Genomic DNA, 19,732 nt, shown 5'->3' on the forward strand with positions numbered 1-19,732 from the left:
TAGAGTTATTGGTTTGGTTTCTGGACAGAAATTTTGGATTGGTCAAGTGTGAGATTAGTCAAAACATTTTACAGTGCCTAAATGAAAGAATTCTGAAGGGTGCATACCACCTACACTTTTTATAGATGTGTCCTTGCTAAAAGCAAACGGAATAAAGTAGAATTAATCTATATCATCTATCAAATGTGTTGTGCCTCAATTAACCAGAATATCACACCACCCAAGCATGACACATTATTAAATGCTATATATACCAACTACGCTGATAAGAGAAATATTTGGAAGATTATCAGTGCTTTGTGAAGACCAATTCTGCGTGCTACCATATTCTTAGGAAGGTACTAAAAGGGTCTTAGTAAGGTAAACTTGTAATACTTAAATTCTATCAGTTTCAAGATGAGTCCAGGACACCTTATCCGCATTTTATAGTGTAGCTTTTAAAGTCACACATTCTGCTCCTTAAGTAAAAGACACTTTAAAAAAAGTGTGAGCCTTTCTAAGCATAAAATTTCACTCTGATCCTAGGATTAATATTCACTAGTAATGAATTTATCTTTTAATGGACTATCAAAATTATCTTAAGGCTATAAATATCCTTATAACAAATTTTATCAAATGTAGATAAGATTTGTTAAATCCAAATATATTCTCAGTGAGGGAGAATTAACCTCTTTTCTCATTAAAACATTCGTTTTGCTCTTCAAAAGTTTATATAAACTCAATTTGGGGGGATATGGTGAATTACATTTAACAGATCAGAGGGAAAAAGCACATTAGAGTATCTGAATATCATAAACTACTTTATAAAACATTTGAAATAAAGCAGAATTCATCTATATAACCTGATTCCTTCAAAAATATTTTCTTCTGAAAAATTTTAAGATTATGATTATGATTAATACAATTTCTAAGGACATCATTGGTATGCTAAATCTTACTTTATGCATATTTATGATATGGAAGATAAATCAACATATGGGTATTTTAATGACTAATCTAACAAATTTGCTAAAAAGATCTTTTCTGTACAAAAAAGTATATGTGCCTTTTGCCAAATATACGTTCACTTCATAAAATGTTTTTGATAAACTAATAATTGTTTTTTAAAAACTAAAAGACCAAAGAGAACAAAGTTTAAAACTATTTAAATCTGCACATCACTGAAATTCAGAATGACAAATGTCAGGCCTAATCTCTCCAGATGCAAAGACTGTTAAGAGTTAGCAAAAATATATGCTACAAATATTTGCATTATGTAAAAACTGAAATTGATGTCTAGTATTAAAACTGGGAATCCACTATAAATAAAACAAATCATAAGAACTCCTAAACAACTATATCAAAAGGACAAGATCCTTAAATTTATTTTCAGGTTTCTTTGATTATACAGTAAAAACTCCAGAATTGTGCTTTCATATCTTATTCCCATATCTTATACTTTTTTTCAGTGCCATTAAAATTGTTAGGCTATGTTTCCTTCATGCAAACACGTTAGGATTTTGACAACTCTGTACCAACTTCTAAGCCACCCTAGCAGGGTCACAGAGTTAACTGCGTGCTTCCTGCTCCACAGAATCCTCTCCTCTCCCAACTCTGGCAGCTCCAACTGAGAAGCAAGCAGACCTGGGTCCAGTCTGGACAGAGCGCCTACTCTTGGATAAGACTCCCAGACCATTCTGAGCCTGTTTTCCTAGCTACAAAACAGAGAGAACCTATTGACTTTGCCTATGTGTAGAGCACTCAGTGCATGGCCTGGCATGTATGTGTTAGGTGTTCAGATTAGGAGAATCACTGCCTAGATGGAACTTGGTGTGGAAATCTGGGAGTCTTGGTCCCTTGGGTGAAGATCCTATCCCAGAGTATTCATTACAGAAGTTTAAGACAGTTTGTTTTCAGCTGGGGAGAAATTCTAGTAGAGGACTAGGGGAAACGAATAAATCTAAAGACTTCAGCAGATCCAGAGGGCATGATCCAAGTACCTGGAATCAGTGGGGGCTCTTCCTTGGGGAGAGGCAGAATGACCCGTTACAAAGCCACTGCTCAGATCTGATCAAGCCACTGCTAAAATCTGATTGTTACTACCAAAGGAAGAGTTAAAATCTCTCAAGATTCCTTCACCAAGTTCTGTTCAATCACTTTTGAATTGTCCTGAGGCCAGGGAAAGGATTCAGACAAAGAGATGCTATTCTCAAGCTATCTGCATCAGCCACTCCACAGAATAATTAGCTAAGGTAAGTTATCTGTTAATTGAACACTAAACCTAACAGAACATTTCTAAAGGCTAAAACTCCAGGAGAGGGGTTATATATGTGAGAAAGACTGTTTAATGTATGCACCTTTAGAGTTTCTAAAGCACAACTTAACTCCTTGAACTTCTACAGCAGCTCAGTGCAACAGAAAGATAATCTGAGTCACAAATGTTAAGTCAGAGATATAATTTTATACTTTCTATCAGCCATATTTTAAGTAAAAAGGTAAAACTAACCTTAATAATGTATTTTGTTTAACCCAATATATCCAAAATATAAAAGTTAGTAATTAGGTAATTTATATCCTTTTTGTCATCTTTTAATCTTTGAAATCTCAAATCATATGTGTCACATTTCAAGTATTCAAAACGCCACAAGCAGTGACTGTACTGAACAGAGCAGTTCTAGAGTTATAAATATACAACTTTTTTTTTAAGTAAGAAAGAATAATCTTTTAATTTTGACACTTTAGCTAGTTTCAGTTTCTATAAATTGAATGGAAGAGTTCCAAATTTTTTAAAGGGAGGGGAACTTTATGAATGTAAAAGAAACCTAACCCAAAATAATGTGAATGAAGTCCTCGAAGATTTGGGGCTACTTAGCCTCCTAATACAAAAAAGAATGGTAAACTCTAAGTTTGATCAGAGCTGCCAAGTGGTTTTCCAAGACTTTCTCTGGCATTACAACAATATTTTCCTGTAGCTGTTCCTGAAAATACAGGATGTTAGATGTGTTAATAGGAAATATAAGGAAGAGAGCAACTAAGCTAACACCAACATAAGGAAATCTGATAAATCCAGAATGTGGGGACACACTAAGATAATTGCTAATCTGATTTTTCTCAAAAAAAAAAAAACAAACGTGGGGGTCTGTTTTAGATTAAGAAGAATTAAAAATCACCAGCCCAGGTTGGATGCATGAGACAATTGCTTGTGCCTGGTGCACTGAGAAGACCCAAAGTGATCGGGTAGAGAGGGAGGTGGGAGGGGGGATCGGGATGGGGAATACATGTAAATCCATGGCTGATTCACGTCAATGTATGACAAAAACCACTATAATACTGTAAAGTAATTAGCCTCCAACTAATAAAATTACATGAAAAAAAAAAGAAAATCATCAATGCTCAAAGAAAAAAAAAAGAAAGATTAAAAAGACATGATAACTAAAAGCAATGCATAAACCATGACTAGATTCTAGGGCATTTGGGGGACAACTTTGAATATTAACTAGCTATTAGTTGATACTAGGGTCTTATTTTTAATAGTAGGAAAACATCCTTATTCTTAGAAGAGTTAATGAGTATTAAGAGACAGGATGTTGTATTTTCTACTTATTCTCCAAGGTTCAGCAAAGGAAAATCTATATAGAGAAAATATGATAAAATGTTAACAGTTCTTGAATCTAGGTGATAGTTACATAGCTATTCATTATATTATTCTTTCAACTTTTTGTATGTTTGAGTATCCTCATCATAAACAAGAAAAGAAGGGACCATTCCAGATTAAAAGAGAGACATCGTAACTAATGTGCTATATGAACCTTGATTAAATCTTCAAAAAACAGCTTAAAAAAGACATCTTGGAGATACCTGAGAATATCAGAAAATAAACTGGGATATTACATGATATTAAGGAAAGGCTGTTAATTTCAATAATGGTATTATGGTTGTGTAGAATTACCTCACTCTTGCAACTCAGCACTAAAAAATCATTTACTGCTATCAATTATCTATCATAATGTCTTACAAGAGGAAAAATTTTATTTTATTTTCTATTTCACAAGCACCTCCATCTAAACTGAAGTTGGGGAGGGCAGGGTTGTTTGCTTTAGTAGTGGGAAAGCATCTGCATCTAACACATAAAGATAAAACAGGATTCCCCAGGAAAAGAAGGCAATAAAAACAATAAGGACAAAAATCAAAACAGCAGAGAAAAATGATTTGCACTGCTGACATGGGGCTGATTATCGCTGAACAAAAAGTAATTAAGAAGTGTATTCTTTAGTTTCAATTATGTCTGCCATATCAGTACATTCTGAGAATAAAGATAAAATCCCACAAAATTGAAAGTGTAAGTTAATGATATTTCACACCATTTCAGAGAGGAAACAAAAATGCATTCCAGGCTGCTGAGTATTATTTGAAGGCACAAATTTGCTTATTTTTCAAATGGTGTAAACAACCCTTCTTTGCAAATATTGTATTTTTATCACCAGGTCTGGTAACTAAAACTGAGGAACTACCTAACATGAAGGGTGTCAACCAAAGATTTAAGTATGCTTTCTAGAAAGAAAAGATGCAAGAGGTAAACCAGAGCCCCAGAGGTAACCATGTGATTAGAAACCAATTAAGTTGAGCAATTACCGAAAATGCTTTCTTCTCCTTTGGGCAAGAAAGGATCACAACTGAGACTGGTAAAAATGAAAAATGCTTACATGCAAAAAGGCCAAGACTGCTTTGGAGAAAGACAATTTTAAGATAGCAGAACTATTACATGGGAAAGGTACACAGGAATGTTTGATCAATGTTGACAGAAGACTTATAGTCTTATTTGCTTTGAAATGCCAAAAACGGTTTTGGACAAATATATGTTTTCATGGTTAAATGTAGTTGGTATTCACAGTGTGGGGTGGGGGGTGGGGTGGGGAATGGACAAAGAGGGGGATGCAGAACTAGGTAAGAGAAGGGAAGAAAATCACCACCAAGGCCTACTGCTTTTCAAGATCTATTTTATGTTCTTCCTTACTACGTTTTAGAGGAATAAGAGGTTGTGTTAATGTGTAACGCTCAGAACTATAAAACTCCTCTCGACTCTAATTTCAGCATGTATCACTTAAATTAATTTTTAAAAAGAGAGCTAGACTGACCCAGTTCAGATTTAATTACTCTGTGAAAAGAATGAGAAGCTAAAGCAAACTTACAATCTTTAGATTAAATAATTATACTTCAACTTTAAAAGTACTTTCTAAGTGAAACTACTCTACCACCTACCTGGTCCATCTTTTACCCACAAAATGTGTTTTTAAAAAAACTAAATACACAAGCTACAACAAATTAGAGTTCTTATGCGTAACTAGTCTTAAAAACGATTCATTCCCTTTTTGGCTCAAACCAAGCCTGGGAATCTTCTCTCTAAAGACATACTGCCTCATTATAACTAAATGATGAGTCTTGTCTATTTCTTTCAAATGCACCAACCTTTTCAAAAACACTGGATGGGGTCATCAGACAAAATCTAATGTTCTGAATGATGGTGTCGGTGTGTCTCCAGCGTCTTCTGTCATGCCGCAGCCAAGACTGCACAGCCTCGTACAGCTCTATCTCTGGGAACCTGCTCAGATGGTCATTATCCAAGTAAGACATGAGCTTCTCAAAGCTCAGGTAAGACAGGAAGTCAGGCCTGGACATGAGGGGTACAAAGTTGTCTAGCAGAAAGGTATCCAACTTCTCCCTGACTCCTTCGATGTTTACACCAAAATCATCTAAGAGTCTCATAATTTCTGCACAATTTTCTAAGCAGATTTTCGCTAACAGGAAAGAGCAGCAGAACTTCACCACCTCTATAAGTTGAACATACATGGCAGCCTGAAGAATCTCATGAACTGTACTCATACTCAGTTCTATAGTTCCATAGTACATAAACTGAAGGACGTGGCTGAAGCCTGTAGCAGTTAGACCTTTCAAGTGAATTTTGTTCTGATCTCGCTCCCTCATGTCTGCAGTAAACATGATTCTGAAGTAATCACTCTGGGTGGCCAAGAGTGCTTTATGGGCCTGGAACTGATGGTCTTCAATAACCAGAGTGACATCAAGAAGCAATCCCTCCTCATACAGTGCTCTGAACCCAGCAGAGACACTGGTGTCATGGATGGAAGAACAGAATCCTTCCATGTCCCCTGCCATGGATCACCTGGGAAAAAAGTAATCAAAGAAAACTGTGTTAATCATTTCCATGCATTCTAAAGACATTATTAACTTAGAACTTAAACAATTTTTAAAATTATCTCACAAAAAAAATAAAACAAAATTATCTCAATTCTACTGTGTTAAGTCTCACATATACAAACCCTTTGGGAGAAGACAACTTAAAGATTTGCAGGTTAATATTTTTGGCTTCCCCACCTGGTGAAAAAAATCTATTAAATATCTATTCAACAACAGTAAATTATTAACTTACAAATATATGCCTATCACAGTGATTTTACACTGTTTACCAAATATATTTAAACATGTTCCCAAATCATCAACCAAAAAGGATTTCTCAGCCAAATGCTAAATCATGAGAAAGAGAAACAAAAAAGAAATTAAACCAAAAAGTATACTGTTGACCTTGAAAACTCCTGACCTTGAAACTTACCCAAACTTAAACTGACCTTGAGACTTACCCAAAGGAAATAATCAGATACATATGCCAACTTGTACACACAAAGGTTTTTCTTTCTAGCCTCATTTATGATTTAAAAAACTGGAAGGTATTCAAAAGCCCAACAACAGAAACAAGTATGGTGTAGTCCTTTAATGGATTACTGTAATAACTAAAAATGATGGCAGCAATATACCTAATTCTGACAAATAACATTTACTATGTATTGTTATGTGAAAAAAGGCAGGTAACTACAGTATGTTCAGTGTATTTTCGAATACTAAATACACACACACACACATATATATATATGTTTAGATGAGAAAAAGTCTGGAGGAATATATACCAAAATTATGGCCCTGGGGTAGTGGGAGTTCAGGAAATTTTGAGTATATTTACTTACCTCATTAACCTTATTTTAAAAAAACAGTGAGCTTATATTGCTTATATATTTAAAACATAAATATACCATTTTAAAGGAAATTAAACTGCATTTTTGCATATCAGAGAAACGAAGCCAAAATAGTGGAATTATAATTAGATCTCTTAAGCAGAATAATTCAGTCTATCAGACGTTTTATGAAGCTAAGTAATTTTCTTCTTTTCACACAACCCCCCCCAGGCCAACTATCTGTCCTCTCCTCAACTCTCATCCTCACATACCTCTGAGCTTCCTCCCCAATGACACATCCTCATCCACGAATTCCCTCCCAACCCTTTCCACTGTGCCCTGTGGAACCTGGCTTCAGTGTAAACAAACTCCCCTACAGCGTCATGCTGGTCACAGAAAGTTTTCTCCGCAGTCTGATTTCAAAACAAAACACCCTTGTCTATGTTCTTAGAACAAAATGCTCTTCTATAGCTTACAACCTACCTCCTGAGCCTTCTCTTGGCTTTCTACTGTCCTTTTTCTAAAATATGGCTTTTCTCTTAGTTAAAATCCACCTTCTATTGCTCCCTGTTATTTATCACATACACATATCCTCTCTCTTCCCTCCACATTCGCTGATGACTGTGGTACTTGGCTAAGAGTCATTTTCCTCACCTCTTCAATGTTCACCTAAGATCGCTCACCCAAAAACCGAGAGGTGAAGTTCCCTGATCACCTAAACTCTTGTCACCTCCCTTCTTACTCCATTTTAAAATCTTATGCTCAAATCTGCTGGGCCTCACCACAGTCAGGAACTGATCCACACCTGAAATCTTAACTGTCAACTTTCTACTCTCTGGCTTAATAGTCTCCTCCCCTTTCATTTGGTCTGTCACCTCCGAACTTTACCTGTCCTTCTCCAGCTTAGATCTTCTGGTATCAGACCTCAACTCCCAACCTCTTTCCTTACCCTGGCTGGGTGTTTGGGTGGGCCACGAGCCCTCCAGCGAAGCAGCTGGAACCACAGTCACTGCTGGCACCTGCTCCACTCTCTTCTTCAGGTAGACCATCGCTGCCAGCCTCACCGCTCTTATCACAGAAGCCTTCCCCTTTGTTAACTAAAAGAGCACCTCCGTGTGCCAGGCACTATTAGATATAAAGGTGTGTGCCATTCAGGAATCCCCTCTGCACCCTGGGTTTGGCAGAGCCCTCAGCTGCCGAGAGTAAAAACGGCACTTCCACAGACGTACTAACAGGCACTGTCGCCCCACTCTTTGAGCAAGCTATCACTCGATTTGACTACTTTGTTTGACACTATTTTTTCCCAATTATTTTTACTAGTTGGAGGTTAATCACTTTACACTCCCTGACATATTAACCTATTTATTCAGTAGTTATCCCAGTCTGGGGTTATCTCCAAGAAAATAAAAACCCTTTGTTAATAAATAAGAAAAAAGTTTAAAAGGATAATAAACTAAAATGCTAAAAAAAAAGTTATCTTGGGACGGGAGACTATCCGGCAAGTCTTTTTTTTTCTTTTGGCTGATCTGTGTTTGCTAATCTATCTTCAATAAAAGTGTATTACTGCTTTCAAAAAGCTCATTTTAAAAAATCTACAAAATCCTGAGTCAAATCCAGTGGTTATATCGTAGTCCCTTGTTTCCCAGGATCCTTCTGCAGCATGACTTACTCCCTTGGCTCATCACTCTCTCAGCTTCAGGCCACTATTTTCCTAGTTCTCTACCTATTTTGGGGTACTTATTTCTGAATCTCCTTCCTGGATTTACTTTTCTTGAGCTATCCCTTAAACATGGGTATTCCCCAGGATTCTATTCTTGCACCTTTTATCTTTTCATCTAAACACTGTATTTCCCTCAACGATCTCATCTAAACCTATGGTTTCTACTAACATTTACCTTTACCAATGCCTTGACCATCACTGTCCCAATCGCTATCCTTACACTAGTACTACATAGCACATCTCCTGTTAGATATCTCTGGGTGCACCACAGGGATCTCAAAAATCATGTCTAGACAGAATCCTAATTCTCTCCTCTCCCCAATCAATTCTTTCTTTTGTATTCCCTCCTTATCAAGAGGATTCTAGGTGCTTCTTTCTCCCCTTTTGTCCCTAACTTACCTGTCTTTTTTTGACAGTTAATTATAAGTTTTATTAGTTTCAAAAATGGTAGTATTCAATACTGAAAATGAATAAAATAAAGCTTTTTTCATTTATTTTTATTAGTTGGAGGCTAATTACTTTACAATATTGAATTATATTACATGCTCACTTATGTTAACTTACTTAAGACAGTAAAGTATGCACAAGATACTTTACATCAAAATTTATTTTTATTAGTAATCCATTAATCCAAAAGCTATATACTTTCATTTTGGAAAAGGGAGAAAACAAGAGAGCTGTCTATAATTTGGAAAATCGATATAAAATATTTTAGACACTGTAATCAATGCTTGGCAGAACTACTTTACTAACACATTCAAGATTAAAGCAAGCTATCAGATTTTATTTCTTGAATTACTTTTAAAGGCAACTTTAAAGAACTTAGAATTTTCGAAGTGATATAAAGCACATATACACAAATGCATTCTGTGAACAAAAGGAACATCACCCACCGTGGTATCTGAATAATCAAACATTCCGGTTAGTAGAGTGCTATCAACATCACACTAATTAGCAGTTTTCAACATAATTCGAATAAAAAATATAACAAATTAAACTGGATGAAAATTTCAGTATTTCACTATCTTTCTCAGGATCATTAAGGACACCAACTATCACTCTGACTCATCAAGATTTATTGGTCACATTTAATGTAGATTTAATAATGGAAGGCTGAACACCAGCATTCACATACTTGAGATGAAACTGCTTTGTGTCATTATCTGTTATTTTGACAGTGCCTAAAATACTATGTATTTCACTTCTTGTCAAAGTAACCCTCTCTATTCAACAGTTAAAAACAGCTAATATTCACCTTTGTGACAAAGATTCCATCTAAAGGAGACACTATGCTTTCTCAAAAAAAAAGTAATTTAGCTTCCAGATACTTAATATGGTGTAAACATCATAGCACAAACGAGGTGGGAGGGAATTGGTAAGCTGTGAGGCAAAAGATCCTTTAGGTCTTTAGATGTAAGGACAGCACCTGCTGTCCTCTAGGCACCCAGCCCACAAAGGGGGATTCCTAGCAGACAGGCTTCCATGGACACACTAACCACGGCTAGTATGTCACTACATATGGTCAGATGGGGCTGAGAAATATGAATTAAGATGAATGCTCCTGTGTGAGAATCTAGAAAGAGGAGAGAAAGAAAAAGAAACAGAAGTGCACTGTGTATGACTGGAACTAGAACATGTCAAAGAGCAGCGTCTGCTCAGTTGTGGGCACCAACTTTTGCCTGTCATGTGGGCTGAGTATCAGAGAATGTCAGTCAACTGAGAAAAAAGAGGAAAGCCAAGACAGAAGAAAGGGAGTGCTCCTGAACGCCTTCATTTTCCCAGTTCCTAGGCCCCACTCCATTCCTGCCAGTGGGTGCTGAGAGAAATCCTTACGTGCTCAGCATAAATACCCCCCACTCGCCTTTACTACCTCAGGTGGGTTTTTCCTACGTATAACCAAGGTTCCTACTAAGACAGTTTTAGAATAGAAATAGCTATACTTTGAATAAGTTACTCAAACTTTCTTGGCCTTATCTCCACATCTACAAAAGCATTAAACATGATGATTTCTCAAGATTTTTAGTCATAAAACTTTCATTTACTTTTATATGATTTTACAGATGTGTAAAGCACTTATAAAGATATGCAAAGTAAATAAACTATAGCTATGTTTTAGGACTTAGCAATGCATTTCTGAAGTTTATCTGATCTAAAGTTCCTCTACTAGTTTGTAATAGTTTGGAAATTTGCAGTCACTCTTTCTACATGAAAAAGCTTTGTGCATGTATCAGTGCAACAGCTTTAGGGAAGGAGCAGTATCTTACACTTTTATGGGAAGCATGTATATCAATACTCAGTGATTAACTGCCCAACATGATACAGTCTCTAAACAGTAGTGAATACAGGCCTGGAGTCAGATGCCTGTGTTTGAATCCTGGTTGTACCTCTTATTAGATCTGTGACCTTGGGGCAAGCTACTTAGCCTCTCTGGGTTTTAATGTCCTCATCTGTAAAAAGGGGATACTAATATTAATAGAGCCTATCTCAAAGGCTTCTGTGAGAAATAAACGAGTTAAAACACATGACAATGTAGAACAGCATATGATCCTTAAGTATACCATAGCCTCAGGGCCTATTATTACGTCCCTTCACTTACTGTTACTGGAACGAATAAAATAACCCTGACCCTTTAACAGTCCAGTTAATGCGGTGAAACCCTTCTCCTTAGCAACAACACTTCAAACCCAGCTTATTTTCTTAGTAAAGTCTCTCAGGACTCAAGCCAACTCTGACTTGATAGACGAAGATACTCATATCCACAGGTGATATTTTTTTTCAAGGTCATACAACTAGTTTGAAACAGAGTTAAGGCTAGAACCTGATTTGCAAAACATACAAAGTAGTGTGGCTAGAAAAGAGCAAAATCTTTGAAATCAGAGCACTTACTAGTACTTACCATCAGTGTGTCTGAGAGGAATCTAACTTCCTGACCTCAGTTTCCATCCATATATTAGGAGCAATCATCATCTATTATTACTGAGTTGGGGTGATGATCAAATAAATTAAGGTAAGTTAAATGTCTAGCCCAGAGGGAAGCACCCCACCAGAGGTCAATCAATGCTGCCTTCCTGTCTAACTCTGACCTAATGTCCTTATCACCCACACAACCACAGGAACTTAACATCCTTCAAACTCCCCTCTATAGACCCCATACTACCCGAAGGTTTACCACAATGCAAAGTTATAAGGGATCAGGAAATGTATTGGTAGTCAAAACACTGGACCTTGTTTACAATGGCATTGTTTTCCATTTTTTTCTCTTCACACAAGCACAATTTTCTAGCTTTTCTGCCCCAACAAGAGTAACTACTCTTTGTATCTGTGCTGTTCAATATGAAAGCCACTACCTATGGAGTTTTTGAACACTGGAAATATGGTTAGATCAAATTGAGATGTGCTTTAAGTGTAAAATGAACACCAGATTTTGAAGACTTAGTACAAAAAAGGGAAACTCTCTCATTATACAAATTTTTTTATACAAATTTTTAATAGTGATTACATGTTGGAATAATATTTTGTATATACTGAGTTAAATAAAACATTACAATTAATCTCACCTGTTTTCTACTTTTTAAAACTGTGGCTATGAGAAAATTTTAAATTACATATGTGGTTTGCATTACATTCTATTGGACAGCACGGATCTGTAACATAAATGTTTAAGGGATCAAACAACCAAACTTACAAATGAACACGTGAAACAAAACCACCTTGTTCACAATCCATACCCTGGAAGCTACAAAGAAAAGAAAAAAAAGGCTTAAATTAAAATAAAACAAAAATAACACACACAAAAAGACATATAAACAAATAACAAGAAAAAGTGTAAGAAGAATACAAAAAGGAAAACATACAAAATTTATATAATTATAGCAATGTAAGGAATAAATTAATAATTATAAGAACTAATCACTGTAAAAGTAAACAAAATCAAATACTTCTACAAAATCAATGAGGTTTGGAGAAAAAAAATCTGTTAAGGGGCTTTGAGAAAAGTTATTTACTAACAAACAAAATGCTCAATGTACAAAAATCACATATCCTCACTCTTGAAAACAGCTAAGTCAGATTAAGAGAAATCATGGGTTTATAAACCTGCATACCCTTGGCCTTCTACACTTCTGTATTCTACATTTGGCCTTCAGAATTTCAAACAGTAGGTTTTTTTCCAAAAGGGGAACCAACTTAAACTAAATGACAAGGCATACTTATACTATCAGGAAAGAAACACGGGAGTTTGTCCTATTCCATAAACTTGGCACTGACTAAAGAAAAAAGAAAGCCTCACATTCTCTATGCATGAGAATGAGTGGTATAGTATTTCTCAAAGTGTGGTCCAAGGGCTTCAGTCCCCGAACAGGACTTTGTGAGATCAAAACAATTTTCATAATAAGTTTAAAAGTGACTTTTCTTGTTTACTTTCATTCTCTCAGTGTTTTCCAGAGACTACATGTGATAAGAATGTAGAAGCCGATAAGAAGCCATTTTCTTTTATTAAGCCAGACATTAAAGAGATTTGCAAAAATGTAAATCTATGCCATTCTTCTAAGTTTTTTGTTGTTTGGGAAAGTAGTTATTTTTCATTTAAAAAAAATGCTATTTAGGAACTTCCCTGGTGGTCTAGTGGTTAAGACTCTGAGCTCCCAATGCGGGGGGCGGGGGGAGGGGGGCCTCAGGAACTAAGATCCCACAAGCCCTGGTGAAGCCAGAAAAAAAAATTTAGAATTAACAAGTAATGGGATTTTAAATTCATTTTAAGTATTTTTTAAACTTCCCAGTTTTAATTTCTAAAATGCTCAGTATAAATAGATACAACCCACATAAACAAAAGCTCTTTGAGATTCCAATAAATTTTAAGAATATAATGACGTTCTAAGACCAAAAAATTAAGTACCACTGACTGTACAAGAGATAAATGACAACACACACACAAACACACACACACAAAGCAACCTCTTCCTACCTCTGCTCTGAAAGACCATTACTGCTATTTATACCACAGAAATTTCTAACAGTTCAAACTCTCTAGTGACGAGTAAAGCAAGTCTGGTGGGGGTAAAACTAGACAGGAAATAAAAGGCAAAGAAATTAAATGCTTCCTTTTCAGCTAGAAGGCTGTCATTCTGATTGGAAAGCAAAATTCTAGGCAAGTAGAGATGTTTCAAAATTAACTAACCTTCATGTTTATGCCATAAGCAATAATTTAATGCTTTTACACTATCCCCACAGCTGCTTGAAAATTCATACAAATCCCTAATTTATTCAATACCAAAGCTAGATTCTCAGAGGTTGATATACATATCTTCAGTGAAAATTTGAAATTATTTCATATTACCTTCATTCTCAAACTGTTAGCCTACCAGTGTTAAACCCTATGTAGAAAATGCCATACTTGCATACTAAAAAGAAAATGCAAAGCCTACTACAGATAAAAATAGAATTAATTTCCGAGTCATAAAATTCCTCACAATTTCTTTATAAAGTAAAAATCTTTTATTCAACAACTTCAAAGTGACCAACTTAATCTAAAAGGAAAGAAAAATTCAAAAACAGACCAACTTTATTAGCTCTATTTGTAGCCCTTTTACCCTGAGATATACTGCTCAAATTGACAAACAATTAAGTCTAATATTAGACAAAAGGCTGTGTAAGTTAACTAATTTGTTTAGTACTGGAAATTCTTTCTTGTCCATCAAAATGTTTTTAAAACTCAGTACCAAACTGCCAATGACCATTTAACTAAGCTTTTAGGAAGGCTCTGGGTCCTCCAGCCTCCCAGTTGGCATCTTTTATCTAAATTACTTCATTTTTCAGGTATGTTTAGCATTTAGTCATCCTATAATAAAAAGAACCCTTATGAGAAAAAAAAAAACCACTCCTGTTTCAATGCTATTTTTTCATCAGAAGATTTTAATTTAATGCTCCTCTGCTTATTCCTCACAAGTAAAAGTAGTCCAAGAGTGATGTCATGGAAAACAGCTTCCCTAGCCTTTAGAGATTGGATCCAGTGAGAATTCTAGGAAAAGCCTCTACTGGGGAATAAAACCCCAAATCTTCTAAGTTACTTTCTAACATGAAATCGTCAATACTATAAAGTTAACATCTTAGTTTTACACAAGAAGTAAACAACTAAACTGAACCTTCTAGAAGGTCTTGATGTTATGATACGGATTTCCTGTAAATCTTTTAAAGTGATGCAGAATCATTAACTAAATTCAATGATCTTATCAGAGACAAAGAATAAATCTTCTATTCGTTTCTATCTGCTTCAATGATTCAGCCAGATGAATTTTAAAGGGCTTATATTAAAAACAGAAAGTCTGCGGAAATATCTTGCCTTTTCTAGTTTCTTTATTCCAAAGTTAAAATTTTTAATTCTGAAAAGGCCTCCCACTTTCAGACCAGCAGCAGTATGTATGTATGTGTATGTATATGTGTACACACACATACACATGACAAAGATGAACTATCAGAGTTTCTCCAGTGACTCCTAGAACAGCAATAATAAATAATAATTATCTCCTAATTCCTGCCCCTTGCTCACCCTGTCCCAGACACACCAGCCTCTTTGCTGCTTCTTGAAAACCAGTCACATACCCACCTTAAAGCCCCGAAAATTGGCATTCCCTCTGACTGTATCATTAATCCCAACATACATGGCTCCCTTTAGGTCTTTACTCCAGTGTTTTATCTTGGTGAGGCATCTCCCTGCAACCCCTCTTTAAAAGAGAAAACCATTCACCCACCCTATGCAACAGAAAATCTTCCCTTTCCTTTTCTGTTTTATTTTTCTACACAGTATAGTAAATGAGATACAGGCTATATTTCTTATTCAGTTTATTTTTCTGTTGTTTCTTTTCTTTTTTTTGTTTTGTATTCACTGTTGTATTCCCAGAACCTTTCTAGGAACGCTGCTTGGCACATAAGAAGTGCTTAATAAATACCTGTAGGATGAATAGATAAGTTTAACTCTCACAACCCTCCATGTTCTGTAACCATCCCTGATTTAGAGATGAGAAAAATCAAAACTCATGGAGGTTAAGTAACTTGCCCAAGGCTATGATACCTAATAAGATGGGGCCAGTCTGACTTCAGAGCCTTGGAGTTTAACCACTATCCTGCAATCTTTCACCAATAACTGCCTTTCATGTCGCTTCAGTAAAAACCAACAACAACAAAAAACACCACATCAGGACTTCCCTGGAGGCGCACTGGTTAAGACTCCACGCTTCCAATGCAGGGGGTGCAGGTTCGATCCCTGGTCTGAGAACTAGGATTCCACATGCAGTGTGGCATGATGAAAATTTCTTAAAAATCAGGTGGGGGGGGGGGGGGGGAGTCCACACGGACTGAAAGTGAAAGTTGATCACTCGCATCTGACTCTCTGCGACCCCATGGACTGATTTCTCCAGGCCAGAATACTCGAGTGGGTAGCCTTTCCCTTCTCCAGGGGATTTTCCAAACCCAAGGATCGTACCTAAGTCTTCCGCATTGCAGGCGGATTCTTTACCAGCTGAGCCACAATGGAAGCCCAAGAACACTGGAACGGGTAGCCTATCCCTTCTCCAGCGAATCTTCCCCACCCAGGAATCTAACCGGGGTCTCCTGCATTGCAGGCGAATTCTTTACCAACTGAGCTATCAGGGAAGCCCATGCGGACTACAGCATTCCAATTCAAAGGGAATATATTCTAATAAATTAATCCAACCCCTCCTAAGCTACAGATTCATTCTCCTCACAGTTTACGTTTTTCACTCTCAAAACATTTAAAATAGGAAAAGGCAAATTTGACAACTGACTTGCTACACAATTTGGGGAGCCCAAGGCAAAATGAAAACGCGGGACCCCTTGTTCAAAAGCTGGAAAAAAGTGTCATTAAAGGTACTAAATTATTTTTTAAAGAAGTACTAAAGTATAAAGTTTTCTCCGTTCTTCTGAGGTCTCTCTCGACATATCATGGTGTTCTTCTAATTTGCTGTTTAAAGCATTCTAAGTAAAGATAAATCAGAAATTTACATTATCATCATGAATTTTACTGTTCACCTTTATATTGTACAATACCAGTTTTACGCACTGATTATTAAACCAAGTTTGGGGTTCTTCTGGACAACCATGAAGCCACACCAGTCCTGGTTCCAAAATTTTAGCCCCAGGTAACACAGATCAAGGCAAAGAGATGGCCAAACTTTGAAATTCCCAATAAAGCAATGATTTGCCAAAATTTTATCTTCAGGACAAGCAGTAAGTCCAACGTATAAAAGCTAGCACATGAAAGTAGGCTCTTCCTTTTGCTAATTTAATCCTGCCGCCTTGTATTATACTGCCTTTTTTAAAAAAACAAAAGCATATTCAGAAAGACAATCGGTCTGGAATATAAATTTAATAAAACATTCCAGAAAAAAAAAACTCAGAAAACCCATTTATTAGCTAAAACTGTATATTTTAAAAAGCTTCTCTTTCACTTTTTATGACCCATTTTAAAAAGCCAGACCATATATTTTTAATGTGTCAAATAAGAATGATCCCATACTGTTACACACATATATTATAAATTTTGATAAAAAATTCCGATTTTCAACCCACAAGTATTTATGGCTTATGTATTTCATTATCCCCCCCAAGCTAATCAGCAATAAAAAGTGCAAATTAACATCCCTTACCATAGAAAAACTGATTCTAAGCACCAACTAAGTGTGGTGATGAATAAAAAAAGAATTAAATTACATAAACACTACATTAAGTGTCAAAAAGCTGAGATTTTTCTATACATATCTAGATCTATTAGTTACAGAAATCCGAATTGCATGTATAAGCTCTCCAAAAACAATTTTCAAATTAGTAGAGATATTCAGGCATCTTGTTTCCTAGATATGAAAAATAAGCAATAAAAATTAAGGTATATATCTTAACAGCATTTTCCAAATGACAATTTTATCAAAATATTAATCTTGAAAAGAAAAATGTAAATTCGAAAAATAGAAAAGACTCAACAAATGCAAGGTGTTTAATATTCCGAGTAAGCAAAAGGGCATAAGCGGCCTAGAAAAATGAAAAGCAAAGCACCTCAGAAACGTTAAATTTGAATTAAAGAATACCGTTATTTAAATAAGCAGTTAGCATTTCGGAGGAAGAAGGCCAAGCAACGTGACTATATCTAATCGATTCAGAGCAGTGCTTTACTAATTTCCGTCCTTATCGCTTATACTTATAATATAGGAAAAAAGAGGCAGCAACAGTTAGCCACTACAACATTAACCACTCTGGCAAAGGTTACTTTAAAAATTGCCTTGCATTTTCACAACACTTAACAGCTACGGATTATTTTCACATATATGACCTCATACAGTCCTCACTACCCTGTGATGTGGCTATTACCGACTCGATTTCATAGATAAGAAACCGAGGTTCGGTAAGCTATTTTCTCAGAGTCACCTAGTCGAACCCAGACCTTCTGATTCCGCGTTTTATGCCTCGCATTTCGCATAGTTCTATTTCAGGCAAAAATAGCATTTTTAAAGGGAAGGAGCAGGATAGGGAGAAAATAATCATGGTACCTGCAGCTGTGTGCTGCAAAAAATGGCTGAATTATGCTTCTTCCTTTTTTTTTTTCTCCTTGGGAAAAAAAATAAGATTTTAAACAATCTAAGTAAACTCAAAGACAAATTAGATCCCGGCGTCAACCAAATGTGCGACTGGGGTCAGTGCAGAGGGGCTACCGAATCCGAGCCTAGCGCGGAGCCGCGGACGAAGCCCGGGCTCCCGCAGGCCGGAGGGCCAGGGGCGGCTACGCACCTCGGGGGTCTGTCCAGCCTCTAGTGGACGGCAGTCTGCATCAGGAAGAAGCGGGCCAACGGGCCGGACGGTGGGCGGTCGGGCGCCGGGACGGCACTCGGCAGGCTCCTCGAACGTCTACAAGAAGCCGCTCCCGGGCCGAGCCGGGCCGCTCTGGCGGGGGGCGAGACTGCGCGCCTGCGGCCCCCACGAAACCAGTCCTGGGAAAGAAGACAGCACTGAGGAGAGATTCAAGACAGTCGGGCGAGGCGGAGCGGCGTCGGGGCCGGGGCCGGCCTTGCCAACGCCAGGGGCTTCGCAGCGCCCGGTGGGGTTCAGCGGGAGGGCCGACGCGGGGCCTCGGGCGGAGAGAGGGGCTGGGGGGCCGCGGTTAGCAGAAGCACCGGCGGCGAAGACGTCGACGACGGCGTCTCCGGGCTTCTGCCCCAGAGCGCGCGGAGCCTCAGGATCACCCACGCCGGGGGTGGAGGAAGGCGGGAAAGGGGCGGGAAAAGGGAGGAGCTTGCGGGGCCACGAGCCAGGGGCCGCTCCGGGCCGCGCGCCCCCTGCGGGCCGCGGGAGCCGCCCGGGGCCCGCCCAGGGAGGCGGGGCCCGCCGGCAGGGGGCCCCGTGCGCCGTCGTACAACGCGGAAGCCTGCCACGCGGGTAGGGCGGTCGAAGGGTGGGGAGCCGAGAGTTGGAACGCAGGCCCGGGAGGCACCCTCGGCCCCCGCCGGCGCCTCGAGGGGGCCCGCGCGCGGGCAGCGGCCTGGAGGGTGTTTACCTTCCCCCTGGTCGAGCGCCAATGCCGCCATCTTTCAGCCAGCGCGCGTCACTTCCGGCGCCGCGGGAGCGGGAGCGGGTGTGGGAGTGGGATGGGGGCAGGGCTGTCCCACGCCCGCGGGGCCCCACGTTCTACCCGCCGCGCCAGCGGGCCTCATGGAGGGAATAAAGCGGTCAGCGCTGAGGCCGTGGGCCCGGCCCAACGCGACTTCGCCGTCGGGGCTGCGAACTGTCGGCAGTGTCCCACTAACCTCGCCGCGGTGCCACTTCACTTGCATGAGCGGTGGGCTCGAGCCACTGTGGTGCGCCCACCGTCCACAAGTTGAGGGTTAGGAAACCCGGAAAATGCCTTTTTGCATCTTGCACACGGTGGGGGTGGGGGACTCGGGGATGATATGGAGGGTGCTTTGCGGTATCTACCTGTGTTATAAACGTGACTACATCTGCGCCAAATGAC

At 38.4% G+C, this 19,732-nt stretch overlaps 1 protein-coding gene across 2 annotated transcripts in view; it reads right to left on the bottom strand.

Annotated features, from left to right (window-relative positions):
- KLHL15 (kelch like family member 15) overlaps positions 1-19,293 on the bottom strand; it is a 33,480-nt gene extending 14,187 nt beyond the window's left edge. Inside the window, exons 1-3 of one of the 2 annotated variants that reach the window (XM_065915848.1) lie at positions 19,277-19,293; positions 18,514-18,713; positions 5,446-6,157 (exon numbers count right to left, since the gene is read on the bottom strand). In XM_065915848.1, the coding sequence (XP_065771920.1) occupies positions 5,446-6,150 (705 nt within the window). In that variant the 5' untranslated portion in view covers positions 6,151-6,157; positions 18,514-18,713; positions 19,277-19,293. Of the gene's footprint in view, positions 1-5,445; positions 6,158-12,406; positions 12,458-18,513; positions 18,926-19,276 lie in introns of those variants that run through there. The other variant, XM_065915849.1, reaches the window with a different exon arrangement.
- Between the last annotated feature and the right edge of the window lie 439 nt (positions 19,294-19,732).

Source organism: Muntiacus reevesi, chromosome X (assembly GCF_963930625.1).
Source record: "Muntiacus reevesi chromosome X, mMunRee1.1, whole genome shotgun sequence".
NCBI lineage: Eukaryota > Metazoa > Chordata > Mammalia > Artiodactyla > Cervidae > Muntiacus > Muntiacus reevesi.